The sequence below is a fragment of the Mus caroli genome, chromosome 3, assembly GCF_900094665.2.
Source record: "Mus caroli chromosome 3, CAROLI_EIJ_v1.1, whole genome shotgun sequence".
Taxonomy (NCBI): domain Eukaryota; kingdom Metazoa; phylum Chordata; class Mammalia; order Rodentia; family Muridae; genus Mus; species Mus caroli.
In genome coordinates this window covers 69,082,973-69,110,274 of record NC_034572.1, presented here as the reverse complement: position 1 = coordinate 69,110,274, position 27,302 = coordinate 69,082,973, and the positions used below count along the sequence as shown (strand labels likewise).

At 37.0% G+C, this 27,302-nt stretch overlaps 1 protein-coding gene across 2 annotated transcripts in view; it reads right to left on the bottom strand.

Annotated features, from left to right (window-relative positions):
* Positions 1–27,302, bottom strand: part of Fstl5 (follistatin like 5) — a 591,337-nt gene that overhangs the window by 516,150 nt on the left and 47,885 nt on the right. For both annotated transcript variants that reach the window (XM_021158305.1, XM_029475620.1), the window contains exon 2: positions 19,325–19,466. In XM_021158305.1, the coding sequence (XP_021013964.1) occupies positions 19,325–19,450 (126 nt within the window). In that variant the 5' untranslated portion in view covers positions 19,451–19,466. The remainder of the gene's footprint in view (positions 1–19,324; positions 19,467–27,302) is intronic.

Below are 27,302 nucleotides of genomic sequence, written 5' to 3'. Positions count from 1 at the left end.
AAGCCAAAATCATACAATGGAAAAATGAAGACATCTTCAACAAATGTTGCTAGTCTAACTGGTTTTATACATGTAAAAGAATATAAATAGATCCATATTTATCACCCTGCATAAAACTCAAGTCCAAATAGACCAAGGACCTCAACATAAAACTGATACACTAAATCTCAGAGAAGAAAAAGGGGAAACACCTTTGACTGCATTGGTACAGTAGACAATTTCCTGAACAGAACTCCAATGGCTCAGGCACCAATATCAACGATTGATATATGGGACCTCATAAAACTGTCAAGCTTCCATATAGCAAAGAACACTGTCAATAGGACATTATCCAGTTTGCAATTTGCAGCCTATAAATTGTAAAATGATTTTCACCATCCCTACATCTGAGAGAGCTAACATCCAAAAGTTACAAAGAACACAAGAAATTAGACAGCAACAATCCAAATGAACCAATTAAAAATGGGGTACAGAACTAAACAGAGAATTCTCAAGAGAGGACTCTCAAATGGACAAGAAGTCCTTAAGAAAATGTTGAAAGTCCTTGGTCATCTGGGAAATGCAAATCAAAACAAATTTAAGGTTCAGTCTCACACCCAGAATGGCTAAGGAAAAAACTCAAGAAATAACACATGCTGACAAAAATGTGGAGCAAGAGGAACCTTTCTTCATTGGTAGTGGGAGTACAAAGTTGTACAACCACACTGGAAATCAATTTGGCAGTTTCTCAGAAAATTGGGAAGAGTTCTACCTCAACACTGAACTATAATCTGCTAGGCTTATACCCACAAGATGCTCCAACATACAATAAAGACACTTGCTCAATAGTGTTCACAACAGCTTTATTTGTAATAAGCAGAAAATGGAAATAACCTAGATATCACTAAACTGAAGAATATGGAGCACCCTCTTAGAAACAAGAGGGATGGGGGTGAGATAGGGGGGTTGCAGAAGGGAGACAGGGTAGGGGGGCAACATTTAAAATATAAGTAAATAAAATAACAGAAAGAAAAGAGAGAGAGACAGACAGACAGAGAGAGAAAGACAGACAGACAGACAGACAGACAGACAGAAAGAAAGAAAGAAAGAAAGAAAGAAAGAAAGAAAGAAAGAAAGAAAGAAAGAAAGAAAGAAAGAACATCTATACAACAGAATACTGTTCAGCTATTTAAAAAAAAGACATGAATTTTGTAGGCAAATGGATGTAACTTAAAAATATCCTGAGTGAGGTAACCTACTCCCAAAAGAACATTGATGGAATATACTCATGTATATGTGGATATTAGCTATAAAATACAGGTACCATGCTACACTCCAAAGACTCCAAGAAGCTAAACAAGAAGGAAGGAAAAAGAAAGGTAGCTTGAATCTCACTGACAAAGGGGAATATAGTAGTCCTAAGAGGCAGATAGAGAGAGGGAATTAGTGGGAGAAGGGATGGGGAAGGGAATTGGGGTTCAGGATCAGATGTTGGGAAGGACAGGAAAGATGGTTAGATGACCATGAAAATAAATCGAAATCTGCAACAGACAGGGGTAAGGAGATGGGTGCATCTCAGGGAAAAGACAGAGACCTGGGATAAGGGAGATAACCAAGATTCAATGGGGTGACCTTAGCTGTAACTCACTACATTGAATTATGGAGCCTGAAGAGCTCATTTCCTGTAGCCAGCCAGGAACCCCAGTGGAGTGATAGAGATACAAAGTCACCCAAAAAACTCTGAATCCCAAATTATCCTGTCTACGAAAATACGCAGGTATGGGGGATGGAGCAAAATCTGAGGGAATGGCCAACTAATATTGGTCCAACTTGAGACACATCCCATGGGCAAGCACCAATCCCTAACACTATTGATACTCTGTTATGCTTTCAGACAGAAACAAGGTATCTTCTGTCACCCAACAGCTGACTCAGACAGATAAGAACATCCACAGCCAAACAGTAGATCGAACTTGGTTATCTTGTGGAAGAATAGGAAGAAAGATTGTAGTGCAATAGGGGATTCCACAGGAATATCAACAGAATCAACAAACCTGGACCCTTGGGGCTCTCAGAACATACCACTAACCAAAGAATATACACAGGCTTGACCTAGGCCTCCCAACCCATATGTATCAGATATGAAACTTTCTCTTCATGTGGTTCCCCAAGTGACTAGAATGTGGGATGTTCTCCTAGCTGGACTGCCTTGTCTGTCCTCAAAAGGAGATGAGGCATCTAGCCTCAGAGAGAAAAGTGTCAGGGTGGGGGGATACCCAGGTGGGACCTCACCTGCTCAGAGCAGAAGGGGTGGGCAATGGGAGAAGAATTGTGGGGGTGGGGGAGTGGTTGGGAGGATGGCTGTGAACAAGATGTAAAGTAGGGGCTGGTGAGATGGCTCAACGGGTAAAAGCACCGACTGCTCTTCTGAAGGTCATGAGTTCAAATCCCACCAACCATATGGTGACTCACAACCACATGTAACAAGATCTGACGCCCTCTTCTGGTGTGTCTGAAGACAGCCACAGTGTATTTACATATAATAAATAAATAAACCTTTTAAAAAAACTATTTAAAAAAAGATGTAAAGTAAATAAAAAAAATTAAATTAAAAATCAAAAGATAGGAAGAAAGCACTGAACACCAGAATTCACACCTCCCTACTTCCTGATTGCAGGTGAGCTGCTACACTCTCTAGGCTTTATGCCTGGACACAAATGTAAATGTTTCATGATCTAAATAGCTTTTATCTGGTTGTTTTATTTCAGGAACAAGACAACATAGCTGATAAGTTTAGACCTTACTGTAGAAAGCTAGTCTCTCTAATAGACTGAGTGCCTTGGTAACACTATTTTAGACAAGTGTCAGCATTTCTTGGAAGATATTTAACCTCATAATTTTTTTCTAATCAGATTTCCCTGAATTGAAAAATATGCTAAGAATGTCAGAAAATTAAAGTGATTACAAACCAAATAATACCAAATAAACATAAAAAATTAACTTAAGCACTGTCATACTGGGTAGCTTTCACTTGTATTGATTGGTACATTAAATTCTTAATCCATTGTTGATATCTCTGACCCATGCTTCTAATTTATTCTTCTGTTGAGTGACACTTGATATTTACTTACATTGTCAGTTGTCTTTATCATAGCCTTATTTCCACTGTTAGTGGGGATGTATTGAACATAGCAGGACATTGTCACCAGTCTAGCTCTTCAGGTCTGACACCACACCATTAAAATACGTGACAGCTGTCAAACTAAGACAAGATCTTGAATAAAGAACTAAAAGCAGTGCACAGAGATCATACATTAAATCATTCCCAAACAACTTGACATCTGCATACATGAAGGCAAAAGAATCTAGGCAAAGACACTAAATTCTCTCTCTCTCTCTCTCTCTCTCTCTCTCTCTCTCTCTCTCTCTCTCTCTTTCNCACACACACACACACACACACACACACACACACACACACACACACACTACATGAGCTGAACCAAAAAAGTTCCCCTCAGAGTTTTCCTCAGCAGGTGAATACATACGCAAATTTTACATGCAGCCCATGGAATATTATTTAAGCCTGGGATGCACATCACTGTGTGAAAGAAGCCAATACTTTTAGCCTAATTACTGTGCGATTCCGTTTATATAGAAGGAAAATTATGACAGCACGAGTTTTTGAGAAAGGGAGAATGAACACAGTGCAGAGGTTTGAGTTATTGAAATATGCTATTTATGTTACCTCACATTTATCAAACCCTCACTTAGTTTCAAGCCATAGCCGCAAGTGAATTGTTTTGCAAACTGTGGGCTTTGGACAATAATCAAGCATCACTAGATGACTGTAACAAATCTGCCACTCTGCTCCACAGCCCAAATAAGAGAGAAAGGCCATCTATGCAGAAGTGAGAACACATGGGAATCTATGTACTGTCACATTATTATTGTTGTTAAGCCTACAATACCCCTTATAATTAAAATCTATTACTAAAAACTGATTTAAAAAATAAAAAAAGAAACAAATAATGCTTCTAAGATTTTTGAGCAAACTTTAGACTGACTGCCTATTAAAATAGACATTTGTTATTGGACATCTTTATCATAATGGCTGACAGTGCCTTAGGTGAAGAGGGCCTAGTGTTTAATCCACACAGCTGATAAATACATCTTCAGTCAGAATCCTTAAGCTCAACACCTTTAATCTAAGCTTGTTTGCACAGCTAATTGCCTCATTAATTTCCTGTAGACAGCTTACTATAAAATAAACTTTGTGCTGGCTCCCCTAAGAGACACTTTCCTTATTACACATTTCAATATATATTGAATCATACTTTCATTCAATCATGTTTTCAGTCATTTGAGATGTTCACTTCAATCATATGATGAATTAGGGTATTTTCTGGAGAATTCAATATGGAATCTTTTGTTCAATGCTATATATTTATTAGGTTCTTAATAAATACGTGTTGCAATAATAAGTAAATGTGCTTTTAATTGGTAAAAGAATACATGCCAGAAAAATGTTTGCTAGAGGCTAGAATCTTGAACACAAGAGACAGTTGAGAAATATGCATTCTTTTTTCATGTGTACAGCACCTCCTTATGTTACATTCAACATAGCATGTGAGTTTGCAGCCCTTTATTGTCCTAACTGCATTGTGGGCACATATGTGTGTGTGAAAGAGAAACAATGTATATATTTTATATATGTATACAAAATCCTTTCTTTTTTAATTTATGTATTTACATTTCAAATGTTGACTACCTTCCCAGTCCCCTTCCATGAACCCTTTCCTTCATTCTTCCTTTCTTTCACCTCTAAGAGCATGCTCCCCCACCCACTCACCCACTCCCATCTCACCCTTCCATCATCCCCCTTCTCTGGGGTACAAAGCCTACACAGGACCAAGTACATTCCCTCCTACTGAGGCCAGTCAAGACAGTCCTCTGCTACAAATGTAGTGGGGGCCACAGACCAAACACATGTATGCTCTTTGGTTAGTGGCTTAGTCACTGAGAGCTTTGAGGGGTCCAGTTTGTTGATACTATTTTTCTTCCTATGGATTTGGAAACCCCTTCAACTCCTTCAATCATTCCACTAACTCTACAGTGGGTATCTGGGGCTCAGTTCAGTGGTTGACTATAAGTATCTGCATCTGTCTCAGTCAGGTACTGGTAGGCTCCTGTCTGGAAGCACAACATGGCATCAGTAATGGTATCTGGTTTTGGTGCCTGGGAATGGGATGAATCCCAAGTTGGGTTGGTATCTGGATGGCCTTTCCTTCAGTCTCTGTTCCACTATTTGTCCCTGCACTTCCTTTAGACGAACAATTCTGGGACAAAAGTTTTGAGATGGGTGGGCAGCCCTGTCCCACAAATGGGGGCCATGTCTATATACTGGAGGTGGTCTCTTCAGGTTCCACCTCCCCACTGTTGGGCATTTCAGGTAATGGCTTTCCCATTGAGTCCTGGGAGCCTCTCACATCGCTGGTGTCTGAGACTTTCTAATAGCTAATAGCCCCACCCCACACACACCCTTTGTCAGCCACTCCACATTGGTGCATAATTCTCTTCATTCTCCTCTGAGCCTCTCTTGTGTTTCCTGAAATATCTGGTCTTATCCCCTATTTTCCCTCCCCCTTCCCTCTCCCTCCAAGGTTCCTCCCTCCCTCTGCCTTCCATTACTATTTTGTTTTCCATACTAAGTAGGATGGAAGCATCAATACTTGAGTATTCTTTCATGTTAAGCTTAATATAGTCTGCGAGTTGTATCTTAAGTATTTAGAACTTTTTGGCTAATATCCAGTTATCAGTGAGAACATACTATGTACTGTTAGAGACACCTCACATTAAGGTCAAGATGCCTGGGACCCCAATGACAAGAAAGAAAAGCCTGATGGAGCGCAAGGCAATGTCCTCTTGTGGGCCCCAGTATGAGTACTAAAAGGCCCCAAGGCCTGCTTCTTTGGCACAAGCACCTTGTGATATCATTTCTACAGTTATTCTTAGTATTTACTATTTTCTTTATTTACTATTCCTTTTCTTTCTTCCTCCCTTGATTAAACCTGTATTTAGTGACCTGGCAAGATCTAGTAGGATCCCACTTGATATCCAGAAATTGTATGATACCAATGATATTCAAGTGAAGGCCGTTAATGAATTCAAGAGAAATGTGTGTTACAGTCACTCGCTCTAGGTGGAAATGAAAGTAACCTAGTGCCACAGGCAGAGATGAGTAATTCAGCAGCTCTTCCCCCAGTCTTAGTCTCAATTCTGTATAGTAAAAATAGGATTTTTATTATAAAATTGAGGATGGAATAATATATAAATATTTCCCAGAAAGATAGCAATGAGTTCCTTGAGTTTAGGGATGATGGTGGCATCCATGTTAGAATTCTCTATACAGGTTAGGTGAGGATGTTTTTGTAGACAGGCAGATGGGTTTCAAATATTATAAAGCCTTCAGGGTCAGCATTATGACCTCATGTTTGCCCTTTTATGAAATCGTATTGTCTTGCATTCATCTGAAAGATACTGTCTTTGTAACTGCAATACTGCTACCCACAACCTTACCGGAGACTGGTGGTCAGAGATACAGAAAAATTATGCTTTCTATAAAATTTTTGCGTCTGAGATTGTATACTTTCCTTTTTTTCTGTTCTAAATCTGTATTCCTCTGTGTCACAAGAAAACGTTGGCATAGGAAAATAGAGAAGCATTTACCCACACCCCTATGAATTTTGTACCCAATTTGCTCCTTTGTCAAAGATCAAGTGACCATAGGTGTGTGGTTTCATTTCTGGGTCTTTAATTCTATTCCATTGATCTATCTGTCTCACACTGTACCAGTACCATACAGATTTTATCATAATTGCTCTGTAGTACAGCTTGAGGTCAGGGATGGTGATTCCACCAGAGGTTATTTTATTGTTGAGAATAGTTTTGTTATACTAGGTTTTTTGTTATTCCAGATGGATTTGGAAGCTGCCCTTTCTAATTCTGTGAAGAATGGAGTTAGAATTTTGATGGGGATTGCATTGAATCCGTAGATTGTTTTTGGTAAGATAGCCATTTTAACTGTATTAATCCTGCCAATCCATGAGCATAGGAGCTCAGAATACTCAAAATAAAATTCACAAAACACATGGAACTCAAGAAGGAAGACCAAAGCATGGATACATCGATCTTTCTTAGAAGGGGGAACAAAATATCCATGGATGGAGTTACAGAGACAAATTGTGAAGCAGAGACTGAAGGAATGGCCATCTAGAGCCTGCCCCACCTTTAGATCCATTCCATAAATAACCACAAAAAAACAGACACTATTGTGGATGCTAACAAGAGCTTGGTGACAGAAGCCTAATATAGCTGTCTCCTGAGAGTCTCTGCCAGTGCCTGACAAATATAGAAGTGGATGCTCACAGCCATCCATTGGACGAAGCACAGGGTCCCCAATGAAGGAGCTAGAGAAAGTATTCAAGGAGCTGAAAGGGGTTGCAGCACCATAAGGGGAACAAAAATATGAACTAACTAGTACCTCAGAGCTCCCTAGGACTAAACCATCAACCAAAGAAAACTCATGGTGGGACTCATGGCTCTAGCTGCATATGTAGCAAAGGATGGCCTAGTCAGTCATCAATGGGAGGAGAGGTTTTTGGTCCTGTGAAGGTTATATGCCTCAGTATAGAGGAATGCCAGGGCCAGGAAGCAGGAATGGGTGGGTTGGTGAGCAGGGGGAGGGGGGAGGGGAGAGGGGATTTTTGGTTGGGAAACAAGCAAAGGGGATAACATTTGAAATCTAAATAAAGAAAATACCTAACCAAAATAATAAATAAATAAATAAATAAATAAATAAATAAGACTGGGCCTGAGACAAGTCTAGGTGAGCGCCCATCTCCCCAGTTCAACGGCTCACATGCCAATACAGTTAACCTGTCAGCATTGTATCTTAAATGTGTTTTCTTATTTGCCTACCAGTTATCCCTAGTCTTTGATGACCCCCAACTCTTGTCGAGGCTGAACCCCAGCAATGTACATTCTTTTGGGTCTGGGTTACCTCACCTAGGATGATATTTTCTAGTTCTGTCCATTTTTCTGTAAAATTTTTAATGTTCTCATTTTTAATAGCTGAATAAGATTCAATATTATACATGGACCACATTTTCTTTATCCATTTTTGCTTAAGGGAAATTGGGATTATTTCCAGCTACTGGCTACTATAAACAAGTCTGGTATAAATATCATGGAACATGTGATACGATAGGGCATCTTTTGAGTATATATCCAGGTGTTGTATAGGTGGGTCTTCAGGAAATAATAACATGTCCAATTTTCTGAGGAACCGCCAGACTGATTTCCAGAGTAGTTGTACCAGCTTTCACTCCCACCAACAATGGAGGAGTTCTCAACTTGATATGGAATTAAAAAAAAAAAAACAGATTTACAAAAACAATTCTCATCAATGGCTCAGGCTTTAGGATCAACAATTGACAAATGAGACCTCATGAAAATGGAAAACTTCTGTAAGGCAAAGGATGCTGTCAGTAAGACAAAACAACAAGCAGATTTGGAAAAGGTCTTCACTATCCCTACATCTGATAGAGGACTAATATTCATAATATACAAAGAACTCAAGAAGTTAGACTCTAGAAAACAGCATGCTTTCTGTCTAGCATTATAACTGTAAATACAACCTCAATTTTGTTGTAAGTAAAAATATCACCCTTTCAATAGTTTATAGTCTACAAGGTTTTTAATGCTTTAAACATGCTGAATTTAAAAAGCTCATACATTAAAAGATTTATTCCCATGTTTAATGCAGAAGGTTTCCTAATTAAATTCACAATGTATTTTTTAATAATTAAAGATGCAGTGAATAATATATAATTTATTTAAACATTGAAATAACAACTGCAAATGCCAACTTGAAATTATATTAATTTTAAAGATCAGATAAATGTATATTTATTTACTCTACACCAGTTCTTCTTTCTTATATTTTGTATATACACCCCACCCACACACACACATACACATACCACTTAAAGTATTTGTTTTCTAAATATGTGGTAGTTATGTCTGATCATTTTCCCACAGAAAAATGTGAATGAGCTCTGATAGTAAAGAAAGAAACTGTCATACACTATACATGAACATACATATAAATAGGCATAGAGAGAATTGTACCTTGGATGTTTAGAAAAATACATATTCATGTAAAATATAAGTCTTATATGTGCCCAAACTTACACATAATAGAATATACTAGAATCTTAACAAGCAAGTTTAATTGTAATTGCTATATAATTTATTTCATTTGACTACAATTTTAGTTTCATACTAACTTGAAATAAATAGAATGATAATTTGTCACACTTCTTTCATTTCCATAGTTGAATCATTAAAAGGAAAGCACTATTTTTCATGTCACATATTCTTAAAACTTTAAGTAACACCTCCTAATGTGAGATCAGAGGCAAGAGAAGCCCATTCTGCAAAACACCTACTACTTTAAGAATTATTTCCTAAGGGAAAAAAGGTGGTTTTCTGTCAAAGAGCCTTATCATGAGAATTTGATATTCCACATATATCTCTGTGCTTGTTTGGGTTAAGTAAAGTGATTTTAATCAGAGGAACAACTAAACATTGGTTAGAAGTCATAAACAACACTTCCAAACATTAACACAACGTCAGTTTCTTAAGATTTTAAAAGGATTTTTTTACTGGGAAGGAGGAGAAATGGAGCTAGAGCCATACCCTTGGCTTTTACATCCACTTTACTTAAACAGATGTACTAAGTGTTACTTTTGACTTGCTTTATGTTCCAGGTTGTATTCTCAATATATGTATAGGAAGACAATCTAAACATGGCTTTTTGTGCTCCTACAAATCTTATGAGCTGAGCCATACACTGATCACAATTTACTCTAAATTACACTTTAAGCCTGTCCAGAACGAAATGAGATTTCCAGAAAAGAAGCTATAGATCTATTGAAGATACTGCAATGCAGACTGATTAGAACTTCATGACTGTGTTGAAGAACACAATAAATGTTGTGGGTTCCTTTAGTATTCTCTTTAATTAATCACTCATTTCCTACCTCACAATCTGACCTAACCACACTGTGGATCATCATATAGTGTGGAATAATAATATAGTCCAAATGTTGATACTATGTCTACTATTATTGCTATGATAATTGGATTGTGCTTTGTTTCTAAGCCTGAAGATTCTGATTTTTATTACTACTTGTGAAATGATGTATCTTAAATAGTACCTTTAGGTATAAAGATGATTAATTATAACCTCGGACCTTTCTTGATTATTAATAGTATTCAGATTTACTCACTGAACAAACCCTAGTACATCTTTCTCTTGTCTCCTAGTGTTTAGAAGACAAAAAGAACCAAGGACCTCAGAAGAATTCAGCAATCATATCTCTACTCATCTTTTTTTCATGAGATTAATAAGACTCAAAATTATCCAAATCTATCAATAATCCAAGCAGAACACATCTCATAAGAGATTTCTATTTTATATGTTCTTTTTATTCATTTTTACTGATAGGTTTGACAAAAATTTTGTGCACCTAAGGACCATGATTAGGTATTGTATATACACATATATAGTGAAACAATCATAGCCACTGAGTTAGTAAAGATAGCATTACTCAGATTTTCATCATTTTTATATATGTTTGAGGTATACATTTTCTGCTTACATGTTTCTGTGGTGGGAATTCTTTTGATCTACCCCTCAAAAATGAATAGAAATATATTTATACTGTTGGTGTGGCCAAGTGTCATATATCAGGTCTTCAAGTTGCTCATCATGTCTGGCCGAAATTTTGCAGAACACTTAGCTGAACCAGTGTTGACATGATCTTTTAAATAATGAAGAAAACTTTCTGACTTATGAGCTTGACAAAGGTTTCATGCTGTAGCTTAACATAGCCTGAAAGTCATTTTGTAACCCAGGATGGCCTAGAACCCATGTCAATCTGCTGGTTCTTGTGACAACTCATGGCATTTCTAAGGTTCGTTTTCAATAAAGACCATGAATTTATTATTGTACTTTAGTTGTAATAACCCAAGACTCAGTTTTGGCACAGTGAGAAGATTGGGGGTGGGGGAGGCAGCATTAGTTAATACAGGGGTTAATTTCCTTGGGGGAGTTGTTTTCAAAAGATCCTAATACAAGGTATTTATTTGAAACAAATCTAAAATTTAGCCATATTCAATCTTCTTAATATGCATGTAATAAGTGTGTCCATACATTTTAACTAGAATAACGTTTAACTTTTAGTTAAGTAAGTCTTCACAGTAACTTTTTAACCCCTCTTGACCGTCCCTAAAGATTTCTTTCAAGGGATAGTCCAAATTGTTTATTGACCTCAGAAAAATCACTTAACATTTTAATGATCTCCCTGAAACTTCCTGATAGCAGCATGGTAATTTCTAGGACTTGCCACCAGTCTTCCTGTTAGAAAATAAGGGTCTTGGGTTGTATAAAAGTCCCCGCTTCTGAGCACTGGGAGTTTAAGGTTCTTTTAGTGTTTATCTCTTTCCCTGTATTTCTTTCCTGCTGCTTTCCATTAGGCTGCATCTATCAGTTTTAATACAAAAGGAACAGAAAGGAAAAGAGAGTCATATCTCACAAATCAGTTCTTTGAATTATATTGTGTCATTGTGAACAGTTACACTCTCGTGAATGATTACATTTCTCACACTCTGCTTCATTCACACAATGATCCTCACAGACAAGTACTTCGATTTCAGAAAGAAAAAATCATATATCAACTTCAATTTGCTAGGTTAGCTGGACTTGACACTCTACTCAAAGGGAGATACAAACACTTCACGGGCTTTAAGTGGTCGTGGTCCCATTAGAAACACTCGAAGAACTCTACTGTCCTCATATAGTCTTCTCTAAGCCAGTACAGTATAGAAGTGTGATCAGCACTGTAGGGGAAAAGAGGCAAAGACAGGTGCTAAAGCCAGGAAGATTAACAAGCAGACAAGTGAAGAGGTAAAGTGCTTTTTAATATTTGGAAATGCCAGTGCATGAATACAACAGATTATCCAGATACAGGGGGGTAACGTGAGAGATTATAGCTGGGTGATTAGTAGGAGGAAAACAGAAATAAGGGAGAAATGAATATCAGAAACAGCCAAAAATGAAAATGAAACAAGGAACTTCATCCCCCCCCCCCCAAGCCAAGAGAGAAACAGACAGACAGAGGGGGGAGAAGGAGGGGGAAAGGGAGGGGGAGGAAGAAGAGAGGAGTTCTAGTTTTGTCTTTATCTGTGAGGAGCAGCTGCGAGCACATGGAGATAACAAGGAACCCCAAATTCAATGATTTAACATAAAAAGAACTTCTCTCCATTCCTTGTTCCATGACACCCTAATTAACAGGATATATCATTCACTATGGTTTTGGAGACAGGCTGGATTATTAAATGGGTCCCATTTGCTATTCTATGGGACAAAAGAGAGTTCTGGGAGATTTTTCAGTTATTGTAAAATATTCATTCAAATATAATTCATGCTCTTCTGTTTCTAACTCATAGGTCATAATATTACCAAATTTGTTTTCCACAAGTTTTTTGTTTGTTTGTTTGTTTTAACTTCAGCCTGCTGGGAGAGGGCAAGTGACTACAGAGAGGCTATTAAGCAAGGAGATAAGACTTTAGTCAGTGGTCAATAAAGATCATTGCTACTCACCACACCATTAGGTTAAAAGGTCACACACTTTCATAGGATGGAAAGATCAAAGGATTGATAGGTACAAAATACTTGTAACTTGTCTAAGAAAGTGCCATGTCTCCAGTGTTTCTGTTCTCCTCTTTGTGTTTGATTGTTTCATCTGTTTCAGGGTTGTCATGGGAATTTTAAAACAACCCCAGCACTGGAAATGAGAAATTTATAGTTTAGAGAACTACTAATGAAACTGGAGGACAACCAGAGGTAAGGATGGCAGGAAAGCATATTCGAACTGGCATAACTCCTGCCGCTTTTTACAGAAACCCGCCATTATAATACAACCAAGCATTGTAGTGCACATGTTGACCATGCAAGGGCACTTGAGGAGGATGAAGAAAGGAAAGCAAGGAGAGAAAATGAAGAAGTAGAGGAGAGAGGTATCTGGAAAGGAAAGATAACAGAGTTAAATGCCTAACAGGCAGAAAGGAAGGCTCAGCAGTTAACAGGACTTGTTGCTTTTGTGAACAACTCACAACAAGTGCCCATATGGTGGTTTATAACCATCTGTGACTCCAGGTCTGGAGGTTCCAACACCCCCTTGTGAACCCCATGGCAAATAAACTGCAAGTGATGAGCATAAATACATGCAGCCAAAATACTCACACATTAAAAATAAAATGAATCAATACAATAAAACATATAAGCCCATATTTGAAAATTTCACAAATATGAAAATGATGACAAAGTTGTAAATGCATGTCACAGAGTTCAAACACCTATAAAAACACATTTTATTTTAAATTTGTATTATATTTTCTTAATTAGGTATTTTCTTCATTTGCATTTCCAATTCTATCCCAAAAGTCCCCCCATACACTCCCAGCACTCCCCTCCCCCCCACCCCAGCTCCCACTTCTTGACCCTGGCATTCCCCTGTACTGAGGCATAAAAAGTTTGCAAGACCTATGGGACTCTCTTTCCAATGTTGGCCGACTAGGCCATCTTCTGATACATATGCAGCTAAAGACATGAGCTCTGGGGGTACTGGTTAGTTTATATTGCAGAACCCTCTAGCTCTTTGGATACTTTCTCTAGCTCCTCCATTGGGGGCCCTGTGATCCATCCAATAGCAGACTGTGAGCATCCACTTCTATGTTGCTAGGCCTCGGCATAGCCACACAAGAGACAGCTATATCTGGGTCCTTTCAGCAAAATCTTGCTAGTGTATGCATTGGTGTCAGCATTTGGAGACTCATTTGAATGTTGGCTTTCTATATATTATGTTGTTATTGAAGATCAGCCTTAGTCCATGGTGATATGAGAGGATGCATGGGACAATTTCAATATTTTTGTNTCTGTTGAGGCCTGTTTTGTGACCAATTATATGGTCAATTATGGAGAAGGTGCTATGAGGTGCTGANAAGAAGGTATATCCTTTTGTTTTAGGATAAAATGTTCTGTAGATATCTGTTAGATCCATTTGTTTCATAACTTCTGTTAGTTTCACTGTGTCCCTGTTTAGTTTCTCTTTCCATGATCCACACCATTGATGAAAGTGGTGTGTTGAAGTTTCCCACTATTATTGTGTGAGGTGCAATGTGTCCATTGATCTAAACTAAAGTTTCTTTAATGAATGTAGCTGACCTTGCATTTGGAGCATAGATATTCAGAATTGAGAGTTCCTCTTGGAAGGTTATACCTTGATGAGTATGAAGTGTCCCTCCTTGCCTTTTTGATAACTTTGGGTTGGAAGTCGATTTTATTAGATATTAGAATGGCTACTCCAGCTTCTTTCTTCAGACTATTTTCTTGGAAAATTGTTTTCCAGCATTTCATTCTGAGGTAGTGTCTGTCTTTTTCCCTGAGATGTGTTTCCCGTAAGCAGCAAAATGTTGGGTCCTGTTTGTGTAGCTAGTCTGTTAGTCTATGTCTTTTTATTGGGGAATTGAGTCCATGGATATTAAGAGATATTAAGGAAAAGTAATTGTTGTTTCCTATTATTTTTGTTGTTAGAGTTGTCATTCTGTTCTTGTGGCTGCTTTCTTTTAGGTTTGTTGAAGGATTACTTTCTTGCTTTTTCAAGGGCATGGTTTCAGTCCTTGTATTGGTTTTTTCTGTTATTATCCTTTGAATGGCTGGATTCGTGGAAAGATAATGTGTGAATTTGGTTTTGTCGTGGAATACTTTGGTTTCTCTATCTATGGTAATTGAAAGTTTGGCTAGGTATAGTATCCTGGGCTGGCATTTGTGTTCTCTTAGTGTCTGTATAACATCTGTCCAGGATCTTCTGGCTTTCATAGTCTCAGGTGAAAATTCTGGCGTAATTCTGATAGGCCTGCCTTTATATGTTACTTGACCCTTTTCCCTTACTACTTTTAATATTCTATCTTTATTTAGTGCATTTGTTGTTTGGATTATTATGTGTCAGTAGGAATTTCTTTTCTGGTCCAGTCTATTTGGAGTTCTGTAGGCTTCTTGTATGTNCATGGGCATCTCTTTCTTTAGGTTTGGGAAGTTTTCTTCTATAATTTTGTTGAAGATAATTGCTGGCCATTTAAGTTGAAAATTTTCATTCTCATCTACTCCTATTATCCGTATGTTTGGTCTTCTCATTGTGTCCTGGATTTCCTGGATGTTTTGAGTTAGGATTTTTTGCATTTTGTATTTTCTTTGATTGTTGTGCCTATGTTCTCTATGGAATCTTCTGCACCTGAAATTCTCTCTTCCATCTCTGTTGCTCATGCTCGCATCTATGCTTCAAGATTTCTTTCCTAGGGTTTCTATCTCCACTGTGGCCTCACTTTGGGTTTTCTTTATTGTGTCTACTTCCATTTTTAGGTCTAGTATTGTTTTGTTCATTTCCATCATCTGTTTGGATGTGTTTTCCTGTTTTTCTTTAAGAATTTCTACCTGTTTTGCTGTGTTTTCCTGTTTTTCTTTAAGGACTTGTAACTCTTTAGCAGTGTTCTCCTGTATCTCTTTAAGTGAGTTATTAAAGTCCTTCTTGATGTCCTCTACCATCATCATGAGATATGCTTTTAAATCCGGTCTAACTATTCGGGTGTGTTTGGGGTGCCCAGGAGTGGGGGAGGTGGGAGTGCTGCATTCTGATGATGATGAGTGGTCTTGGTTTCTGTTAGTAAGATTCTTATATTTGCCTTTCGCCATCTAGTGATCTCTGGAGTTAGTTGTTATAGTTGTCTCTGGTTAGAGATTGTTCCTTTCATGTTTCTGTTAGTCTCTATCAGCAGACATGGGAGACTAGCTCTCTCCTCTGTGTTTCAGTGGTCAGAGCACTCTCTGCAGGCAAGCTCTCCTCTTATAGGGAAGGTGCACAGATATCTGTCTTTGGACCTGCCTCCGGTCAGAAGATGAAGGCCAGAAACAGGAACTCTCCCAGAAGCTGTGTTGCTTCGGCCTGTCACAGAAGCTGTTACCTTCTGTAGTCCACACTCTCACCTGAACATACTAGTCTTGAAGGGATCCGGGAACCAAGATGAGTCCCCCAGGTGTTCCAGCAAAGCCCTCCAGGGCAGGGAGGACACCTCTCCTCTGGCAGGGAAGGTGCCTGGATGTCTGGAGCCTGAAATGGGGTCTTTCTCAGAAGCTGTCTTCTAGGGACCTGGGGGGTGTTCGCAGACTCTGCGCCCAGGTGACCCAGTGCTGAGGCTGACCAGAAGGGACTTGTGACCCCAGTCAGGCCGGTTTCCGGCTTTCCTAATGCTGTCTCAGGTCTGTGGGATTGGATTGGAACAAAAGTTGTGTTCCACTCACTGGTGGTCCTAAGATCACGTGGAGAGTCTTCTAGGGGACCTTGTGGGTATCCACCGACTCCGTGCCCAAGGTGAAATGGTGCTGGTGCCGACCGGAAGGGCTGTATTATATTTTTAGGCTATATTTTAAAATCCTACTCCATTATTTTGGATGACATTACAATAAAAAAAATTCTAAATGTTCATGAAATCATATTTCATTATCTATAAATTATAATAAGGTCATGTCATCCATGAAAATGCCCATAAAATTAAAGGACCTAAGGTAAGGAATTAAGCAGAGTGACAGCATCCCAATAATAAATATCTAGTGACAAAGTTAGATCTGGTGACATGTATTACTCAAGTTGCATTAATTCACCAGTGTTACCAATGTTTCAAAATTTAGAAATCCTTCACAATGCACATGATAGTCGATAATTATTGTACTGTGACTAAAATTCAGATTTCTGATAACAAGATCATTTATATTCCAGATGATTTCTATCTTTCCTAGCGAGCCTTTGCTAAAAGGTTATCCTAAACCACGCAAAGTCACTGTCAGTAGATACTCAATTCAGAAAACAATATGAAAATACAGTTAATTTGCTTTATTGGCAGCAGAGGGAACAATCTAAAAAGCAGACATCTCTCAGGTCAGAATCATGTTGCTTTATGATCATTAGCTTTAAATTTAGTGTGAAGTTTCTCTTTTTCCTGTTCTATTGATAATGTCTGTTGCAGCCTCTTGCTCGCATGAGAGCTACTTTACTTCTCTGAATTAGAATAATATCATCCAAATAAGCAGGAAGAGCGGTCTTGTATCCCAGGCTACACCACCATCCAATGACAATTTGTAGGAAAGCAGCTTGTGCAATTGCACACCATGTGTACATTTTAAACCCCAATAAATAAGAGCAGAACTTTGTGGGGTTCAGATTTAGTGGTTACATTTTACAGTTCCTGCGTGTGAATAAATTGCCTCAGATGAAGTTGCATAAATGTAGTGGGATAAACACATCAGTAAAACACACAATCAGCTCTTCCTCAGACATGTATTTGTAGAGTATAATTAAGATTTCTATAATTAGCATGGCAAGTTTATTGTTACTCGTTTTTACTGCAAGACACAGACAAATGAATTTTAATGACATCTTTGGATACATACAGCTGGAGATGATGAAATATGTATGCATTTCTTCATATCTGTATCATTTCAACATGTACTGACAACTTAGTCCTATTTTTTGTCTTAAAATGAACATTGTCTTTCTTTGCTTTCTTTGCTCTGATAAACAGCATGATCAAAAGTAACTTGTGTTTTATTTGGCTTGCTTGTCCCAATTGCAGTTTCTCCTTGAGGAAACTCAGGGCAGGAACTAAGGACTGGACACTGGAAGCAGGCACTGAAGCAAAGACTATGAAAAGATGATTTTTACAGTCTTGCTTCCAATTTCTTACTCAGTTTACCTTTTTCATGCTCCTTTTTATCCCCTTACACACACACACACACACACACACACACACATGTACATGCACATACTGGCTTATATACACACAAATTCTCACTAGGTGCCTTTGTTAGCTTAATTGTAGAGCCACAGAGAGTTATTTAAAAGTGATGTATTTTCATAACAATTTCTGCCATGTGTTTTATATATCAACAATCATGTATTATTTCTCATGATATAGAAATAGGTATGCAATGATGGAAATATTAAGATATAGCAATTCTTGAGAGTTGATATTCTTCTTAAGATCATTTTACTTCATTATACCTTTTCTTTCAAGGTCTATTAAATTACCTAGATAAGTATAGCGATAATTTATCATGTAAATTTAACTGAAAAAATTTCTCAGAAATATTCATAGTGATGTGCAAACCTGTCATCATGTATTTTGTAGAAAACCAGTGGCTTATAATTAAGTATTTACCCACCAATTCTCTACCAGAGATCTAGTCCATCAGTGTCTCATATGTACACAGTACCAGAAAATGCAAAATTTATTTTTCTGACCTTGGGATATAATATTAAGGTAGTGAAATAGCCCACAGTTAATATTTACTAGATATGTGTTGTTATAAAAAAAATTGCTGCTCGATTTAAGGTTGAAAAAGTTAAAAGTGTAAAAGTATTTACTCCAAAACACTTCTCATTTATATGTTCAGGAACCTAAAATTTAATGGTTTTTTTGAATAAATGAAAATATTCAATAACTTCTATATGACTGGATTTCTCTGTTGCCAACACATATATTTGTGTGTGTGTGTGTGTGTGTGTGTGTGTCCCTATCTTTGTAGGGATTTGTAGAAACTAACACTTTGCAGTTTAGAATATCCTATGATGTGTATGAAAGTAACAAAAATTAACTGGCTAACTGAGCTTTAACTTTTGGTATATAAATCAGTACTTTAATAGCAACAGTTTTAATGAATAATTTTATTTTTAAGTTATGTGCATATAATTGTGTGAGCCTGTAGGTTTATGGACATGTGTGTGCAAGTGCATGAAATCCAGAATAGGATATTAGGTCCCCTGGAGCTCACCAGTGGTTGTGAGCTGCCCAGTTAACTAAAAAACAAACTCAGGTCCTATGTAACAACAAGATGCACTCTTAACCACTAATCCATCTCTCCAGTTCCAACCTTGTGCACTATGTTTTATATCCAGAATACATCTTTTCCTCATAAATATAGTATTTTATTCACCAAACAGTAATCATTCAGTTGCTGTAATTTTCCAATTTTAAAGCTTTATGATTTATAAGATGAAAATTGTTGGAAACATGTTCAGAAGTTAGTGTTCCTAGTGAATAGCACGCTCACATCTAATCTCTTATTTCTCAAATACAAGCAACGTCAAGCAGACAGATGACTTGGTCCTACCTTATGTCGCAATCTTGTAAGAGGTTGATATGATTTAAGGCCATATCCTGATTCTTTTGTTGGCCTCCCTTCAGACGCCAGAAAGATGAATCCAAGAATCAAAATGGCAGACCAGCACCTAAACATCTTTATTGATTTTCACCTGCCAAAATTATAATTTTGAAAATCAGAGAAAATACACTATATGATAAAAGAAATATATTGAAAATTTCATTATCATTGAGAAATCCTCATCATTGAATCAGAGCTGACTAGCTTATAGCCATGGCTACTACCCTAAATATTTGTGCATAACACAATTGCAAATATACTTATATGCTTGAACACCTCATTAAATATATTAGATGAATAAATCTTTAAAACCCTACACAATTTCAGTTTTTTGTTAAGAACTTGTTAAAATTTCATGATACTTTTCTATGGTACAAATGATATACTTCAGCATAACTTACATAGATCAGGCTTAATAAGTTACTAATAATTTTTCCAATATTATTTTAAAATACATGTTAGGCAGTTGATGGCAGACAATCTTACACTAAAGTCCTTTGATATTTATAGTATTCTATATTCCAGATGAAGCCAAGAAGATACAAGATGGCATAAAGTACTCAGGTAAACATTGACCATCTTTCATACATACAGTAAGCTCACATTTTGAGTAAAACTGCACTTCATTTTGCCTCTTTTACCAGGATACTTTTTTGCTAATTAACAGAAAAGAGTTTTTTGTCCCTATATTTAAACCAGAGGAATGAATAACTTTATGGGAACTTAAACCAGCTAAGCTGTAGAGTACTTTAAACTCTTCTCAACTATTTTTCCATCTGTAAACATTGAAATAACTCAGCTTAAGAAATAGTTACTTCCCAACTGCCTGAATTTTCTGAAAGCATTAGAAAGATAAGCATAATTTTATCTATTTTCTTCTCCTGCCAGTTTACCATGGTTCCCCCTCACCTCTCCATAAAACAATTATTTTACTTCCTCATGCATAACCAGTACCATCCATGTTACAAAAGAATAACAAATATGCATAGCACCTGTTTTATAAGGCATCTGTACCCATGTTTCTGTAAGGGAGTTCTCAACTATGCTCCCTCCCCCATACAAAAAAAAAAAATCCAATACACTCATTGGTTCCCGAAGCTAGGCTTGAGTGGAATTTTAACTGTGTGTCATTAGTATACTGTTTTTGTATGCATAGGTATTTGTTCATGTCTCTAAAGAAGAAGAGACCAAACAACCCTTAATACCACTCCCAAGTAATTCCTCACTCTTATTTTTCTTAATTTTATTTAATCTTTTGTTCACACTCCAGATTTTATCCCCCTACCAGTCCACCCTCTGACTGTTCCCCATACCATACCTCCTCCGTACCCCCTGTCTCCATGAGGATGCCCCTCTACACTCCCTCCCCCACCAGATCTTTAAACTCCCTGGGGCCTCAAGTCTCTTAAGGGTTATATGTCAATTTCCCTTTATTTGATAGCATTTACAGGTAATTATATATCACTGTTATAATCCTTGAAAAACAATAATCATTTCTAGTAGATCATGTGTCTGCCTTCTCCAACCTTCACACAGACAGAAAAAAGAAATCAGTTAATTTTGTTTTACATTTTATAATTTTAGGATTATACTACCTGACACCTAGTACGTATTCAACAAATTAAATTTGTAAAAGACTCTCTTCTTGCATTCCAAAAATAAGGAAAATTGGAGTATCTTTTCTGTCTGACAAGGTGAAATCCACCTACTATTTGTACTGCTGCTACAAGTTACAGAATAGCAGGGGGAAACTATATATTTTCTTTTCCATTAATCTCTTTGCTCTCATTTCAATGAATTCTATAATGAATAATTGAAGTGTCCACACAAAATGTATTTGTAAATACAATTTTTGTAAACTATTTATAAACACTTCATTCTTTTAGATACACAGTTTAATCATTCTTTCAGGAGTAAATATTTGTTTATGAGACACTGAATAGAATTTTCTGAATATAAGAGAAAAGAGATGATTGAGAAGAGATCAACTGTGGTAGAGAAATAGTTACCACAATACTTATGCTGTACTTAACCAAGTGGGTGATGGAGAAGAATGCAAAAGCTGTGTCCCAAGGGACTAATCTAGGTGAAGGTAGATGTTGGCTAAAGGATCCCATTAACATTACCCTCCTCTATCCTCTCCCAGTCTTTCCAATGGCATTCCTTCACTCTGTTCTTTGTATGTATTTCTACACATGTACACACACAAACACATACACAATGGATTAAATTAAATTCATTGTGTATAGTGTACCAAACACCATTTACATTTAGTATGTAAAATTCTCCACACTTAGGGTTAAAGTAGCATTCTCCTATAATGATGATCTGTGTCAAAGGACAAGAAATAAAAAATGCTTCTTTACATTTCACCGGAAGCCCATTATCAGTAAGTCAGCATGTACATTTCCAGTCAAGCACAGTCCTGTGTTAAAACAGCCCAGTCCATCACAGACAACATTCATGATAGCTGCCCCACAAGGTAATAATAAAACTGGAAAACCACTATGTCCAGCTCTGCTACAGAAGTCTTGCTATACTACACAACATTGGTCTGTTCTTGTGGCAATAATATATAATGCTATATAAACAGCTACTGTGTTGCCAATCATAATAAGATTGGGAAAGTTGATCTGAGCATCCTAATTGATAATGCCTATAAATGACAGTATTACTGGCATATACTTAATATACATACATTTACCATTACTTTAGAAAATATATTGTACAGCGGCACAGTGTACTTGTATTTTAAACATACTACTTTTAATCTAAACATTTCCATATAGAAGTATATTTTGATCATATTATTTTCTCTCACCTAACTCTTATTTCTAGATCTTTCTTTCTCACCCCATTTCATGTTCCTTATTTCTCTTAAAAAAATAAAATCAAAACAACAGAAACTTAAAGATGCCATCCATTTTGTGATTGCCAACCTCTGCAAAGCATGAGACTTAAAAGGTTCTTAATGTTTGTTTATCACCCACTCACTGACTCACCCAAATAGCTTCTAGTTTTCCAGTATCAATTCGTGTTGAGTGTCTCATAAAACTGGGCTGCTTTTTCAATATTTTGTGTATCTTTTAGTTATACTTTTCCATATTCAGATACTTTTAAATATACAAATATTTACCCTTGTGTTATAATTGTCTACCATGTTCAGTACTGTAACCTACTATATAAGCTTGCAGCTCATGAAAAAGAGGCAACAACCTATAACAGCTGTGTATACCTCCTTACTATAGAATCTAGGTTTTTAAGGAACTGATCTAAAAGACATTATCCCAAGTAAAACATGATTCAATTATATATAAACTTCATCAGTAATTGGTATATGACTGTACAATCTATTTTTCATATTCCATCTATAGCTTTCATAAAACTTATTATGATTATTTGTATTGATGAAAACATGATTATCAATCTAAATTTTGGTGAAGTGTTATGATTCACTTGATCAAAAGTTAGATAGCTTGAGTTCTTTAACTCAACACCATAGACAGGGATACACAGACTTACTATTAAAAGTCAAATTGCTTCTTTCTTGGGAGAACTACAGTATTGACTAACAGATAAATTTTGATCATATCACTGTAGACTGAACCATGAGAAGACAAAGGAAAGCTTGTTTACTTGCTTGTTTACTTGTTTGTTTGTGTAGAGTTATTTTGTGTACAATGAATATTTCCCATAAGATATGAATGCATATTATCAGGTACTTCATGCTTCTGCCAACATAGTAAGTGCTGTTCCAGCAAGGGTTTTCCAGTATGATGAATTGTACCACTGCTATATAAGCTAAAATAAACCTTTCTTGTTAAGTTGCATTGGTGAGACATTTTGTGACACCAATGAGGAAAGTTAACTAGTACAAAAGAAGGAGGGGAAGAAAGAGGAATATGAAAAGAAACTAGAAGATGGAGGAGGAGGGAGGGCAAGAAGAGGAGAGAAAAGGAGAGAAGAGGAGAGGGGATGGAAGGAGAGGGGAAAGGAGGAGAGGGGAAGGGAGGAGAGGGGAAGGAAGAAGACTGGAAGGGAGGAGAAGAGAAAACCATGAATTGGAGTCATTTCTGTGATAGGCCTGACCCTAGTCCATGGGTTCTAGTTTGCAGAAGTAATGTAGAAAAGTTTAGAGCCATAGGTTGGAATGCTTCTAGGCAGCTGTAAACAGAGCTTAACAGGATTGGGTACAGTAAAATTTCCTCACAATATTTTAGAAAGAACAAGTACATGGATGAGAACATGGATTCAGGCCATCTGTGTTTTGTTTTGGCAAAGAATCTGGGTGCAGACTGCTTGTACCTTGAAATTCTCAGTGATTTTTGGACACAGTGTGAGCAGATGCCTCCTGTTCCTTATGCTATATAATAGCTGTGGCTATTGCCATGCCTCCCGCCAAGATAGGCTATATACTCTCAAACCATGAGTCACAATAAACTCTTTCCTTAAGGTTTCTTTTTTCCTTTTTTGAGCTGTTTTGTCACAGCAACCAAAAGAATAATTAGTACATCATCTTAATGGGAACTCAGAAAGTAATTAGGATCATTTCATTGCACTTTAGGATAAAATTACATCCTCCAAACTTAATTCATCCCCACAGAGAGCATTAGAAATTGTAAATCGGCAGAAATCAATTCTACAATTGAATGCTTTCCTGTAGTAACTTCAGACAACCTGTTAAACTTATCATTTAATTGGCAATTGTTTGCCTGCACATTGGGAACATTGAAAAGCATGTTAAAAACATACCAGTCAAGATCATATGATACCATGATAGCCCTGTGGCATTCTGTAACTTCTTCACTTATGCAGAAGCGTAAAATATCATTCTTAACTGATAGAAAATGCATAAATTTCTAAAACCTTCAGCCTCTATAGATTTAATAAAATTATATTTTTCAGTATTGAGGAACCTGATATTCCAAATACTCAGAAGGTAGAGGCTGGAAGATTGCCCCAATAAGACTAGGTCAGTATAGTCAACATAGGTAGTCCTAGGCCAGCCAGAGTTACACAGGAAGCATTTATATGTGTCTCTAGTGGAAATGCTTGAGTCCACTGCCTCAATTCCACTGCTTCAATTTGAGGACCTAGCCCAAGAGTAGTACACAAGTGTCAGCTGGTAGCAGACAACTGAACACTACTCAGCCTCCCACTGTACAGTGTTACTAAAGAAGCTTTTAATGTTCTCAGTGCCTGGTAAGATCCCTCATCCCCAGTCTTTGAACTGACCCAGAAGCTTGACCAACCAGACACATGCATCCTATAGGACCACACTGACACCTCCCTCCTTAAGAAGTCACTGAACTTTGAAATCACCTCAGCCTACACACCAACCCACAGACAGTTATCAAAATCAGTTTTAAACACATTTTCCTCAATAGAAAACTAGTCAAGTTTGGGTAACACCAAAATAAGAACAACAACAAAAAAAATCCCACATGAAAAATATAGCTTATAAATTCATGTCAGAAACACAACCAACAAGCAAACTCAAAGTTGTTCAGGTTCCATCACAAAAATTTAAGTAATATGAGACATAAAGACAAGGAGTCATCCTCATTATCATGGGTTTTAAAGAAATGTTCTGAAAGGAATAAGAACCTAGAGGAATCTCAAAACACAATTTGAAAGAGCAATCCTAAAGAAATTCAAGGAGTTCAAGGAGTTCAAAGAAGGTATCAATTAACACCCAAATAAACTCAGAATAAGCTTCTTATTGAAGCCCAGACATACAAATAGAAGGCTACTTGAAATAATGAAGACAATTTAGGACATGAAAATTCAATAAAGAGAAACACTGAAAGATTCAGAAAAAAAATTATGTCAAAATGGGTTAGAAAGCCTTATGAACAGAATAGACCAATATGAATATAAATGACAAAATATCAAGACTGGAAAACAGGGTAGAAGATTCACTTCAGTAATAAAAATGGATATTTTTTCAAAATATAGCTTATAAATATAATATTCAGGAACCTGAAAAAAATATCAGACATACAAATAGATGGCATAGAAAGAAAATAATTCTAGGACAAAGACTTACAATATTTCTTAGGATAAAAGTGTTGCCTTTATCAGAGGAGTTTCTGATAACAGCAGGTAGTGGTTAATTCAAAAACCCATAATTTGACAACTTTCTCAGAATAAGCAATGGTGGCATGCTGTCCCAAATGGGAAACTATAATTTCCCTGAGCTAAGTCTTAGAGAACATTATGGAAGAGGGGGCAGAAAGAATGAAAGATCCAGAAGCTAGGAAGCAGGGTTATGAAACGTCATATTCTGGAAATGATACAGGCATTACTAAAGTGAACTCAATACAACTGTGCTCAGGGAATACAGCAAAAGACTAGGAGAAAGGACTATAGTGCTAGTGATGGGAAGACATACAACACAAAGTTGTGTTTGAGAAATGGCATGGCCAACTTCTCATGAACTTTATGCAGCCATCCTTATCTGCACAAAACTTGCACAAGATTTGCCCCATTGATGCTTCACCACGGAAAAGCAAAGAGTCTATTATAAATGTCATTTACTTCAGCGCTATAGCCACAGATACACTGCCCTTCTTCCACTGAATAACTCTTCACAGAAGCTCAGGGAAGCAACTCTAGTTAAACTCAGTGGGTTAAACACAAAAAGATGACATGAAAGTAAGAGATGGACTTGTTGAGAGAAATGTTGTCAGAGGGAAGGGGGTAGAATGAAGAGGCCATATACAGGGCTCCTATTGCCACCATGATGAACCATTATTCATGCATATTCACTTGTGTGAAAGTTTTTCCTTCTGCAAATGTGACTCTCTTCTCCTAATTCAATAAAAATTTGTTGTTCCAAACCTCTCTCCTGCCTGAGAAAAGACAAGTCTTCTAGGCAAGAGAGTAAAAGCCAAGGGGAAATGAGGAAAGGGGCTAATATTTAAAATGTAAATAAATGAAATATCTAATAAAAAAAGAGAGAGAAAAGAAAAACCCTAGCAATTAATCGTTTACTTAATACCCCACTGTTTTATAATAAGGTGCTAAATGCCAGAGACTGGAGTTTCTGGGCCCAGAGGAACTCAGACAGCCAGGCCAGCAAGGACTGCAAAGTAACTTGAACTTAAGACAGAAAAACTTTTTAATATTTAAAGGCAACACTAAATATCTCACAAGACCAAGTCTTGTCCCCACCAACACTCTTACCACCCAACTACCTTCAAGAGAGAACCAGAATGAAAAGCTGCCTGTGCAGGCCTTTGGCATCTGAAGGAGAGCGAAAACAAAAAAATGAATTTTCAGGTAGGTTTAATTCAAATACAAGATTAAATGGTTCTAGAAGTTAAAGAAATTTAAGATAGCAAAATTGATATTTTTGGAAAAATGATAAATGAAAATTTATTACAATAAAATTATTAGGAACCAAAACCCATGTCAATAGTTGCTGTGCTGTGTACTAATTGGTTTGCTTTTCTTTTGTAGTTAAATGAAAAATTAACTCTAAGTCAGAATTTTTTTATTTCTTTGAACTAGAGCATGGAGTATATGTCCATGAAATATATTGGTATAAATAAATGAGCGGTGACTAGTCATGAATTTCAGGTCCATTAAAAGGCTTATTCTAGGAATTTCATAAATTCATTCTTTTTAATAGCTGAGTAATGCTCCATTGTGTAAATGTACCACATTTTCTGTATCCATTCCTCTATTGAGGGGCATCTGGGTTCTTTCCACCTTCTGGATATTATAAATAAGGCTGCTATGAACATAGTGGAGCATATTTCTTTCTTACTAGTTGGAACATCTTCTGGATATATGCCCAGGAGAGGTATTGCGGGATCCTCCGGAAGTACCATGTCCAATTTTCTGAGAAACCACCAGACTGATTTCCAGAGTGGTTGTACAAGCTTGCAATCCCACCAACAATGGAGGAGTGTTCCTCTTT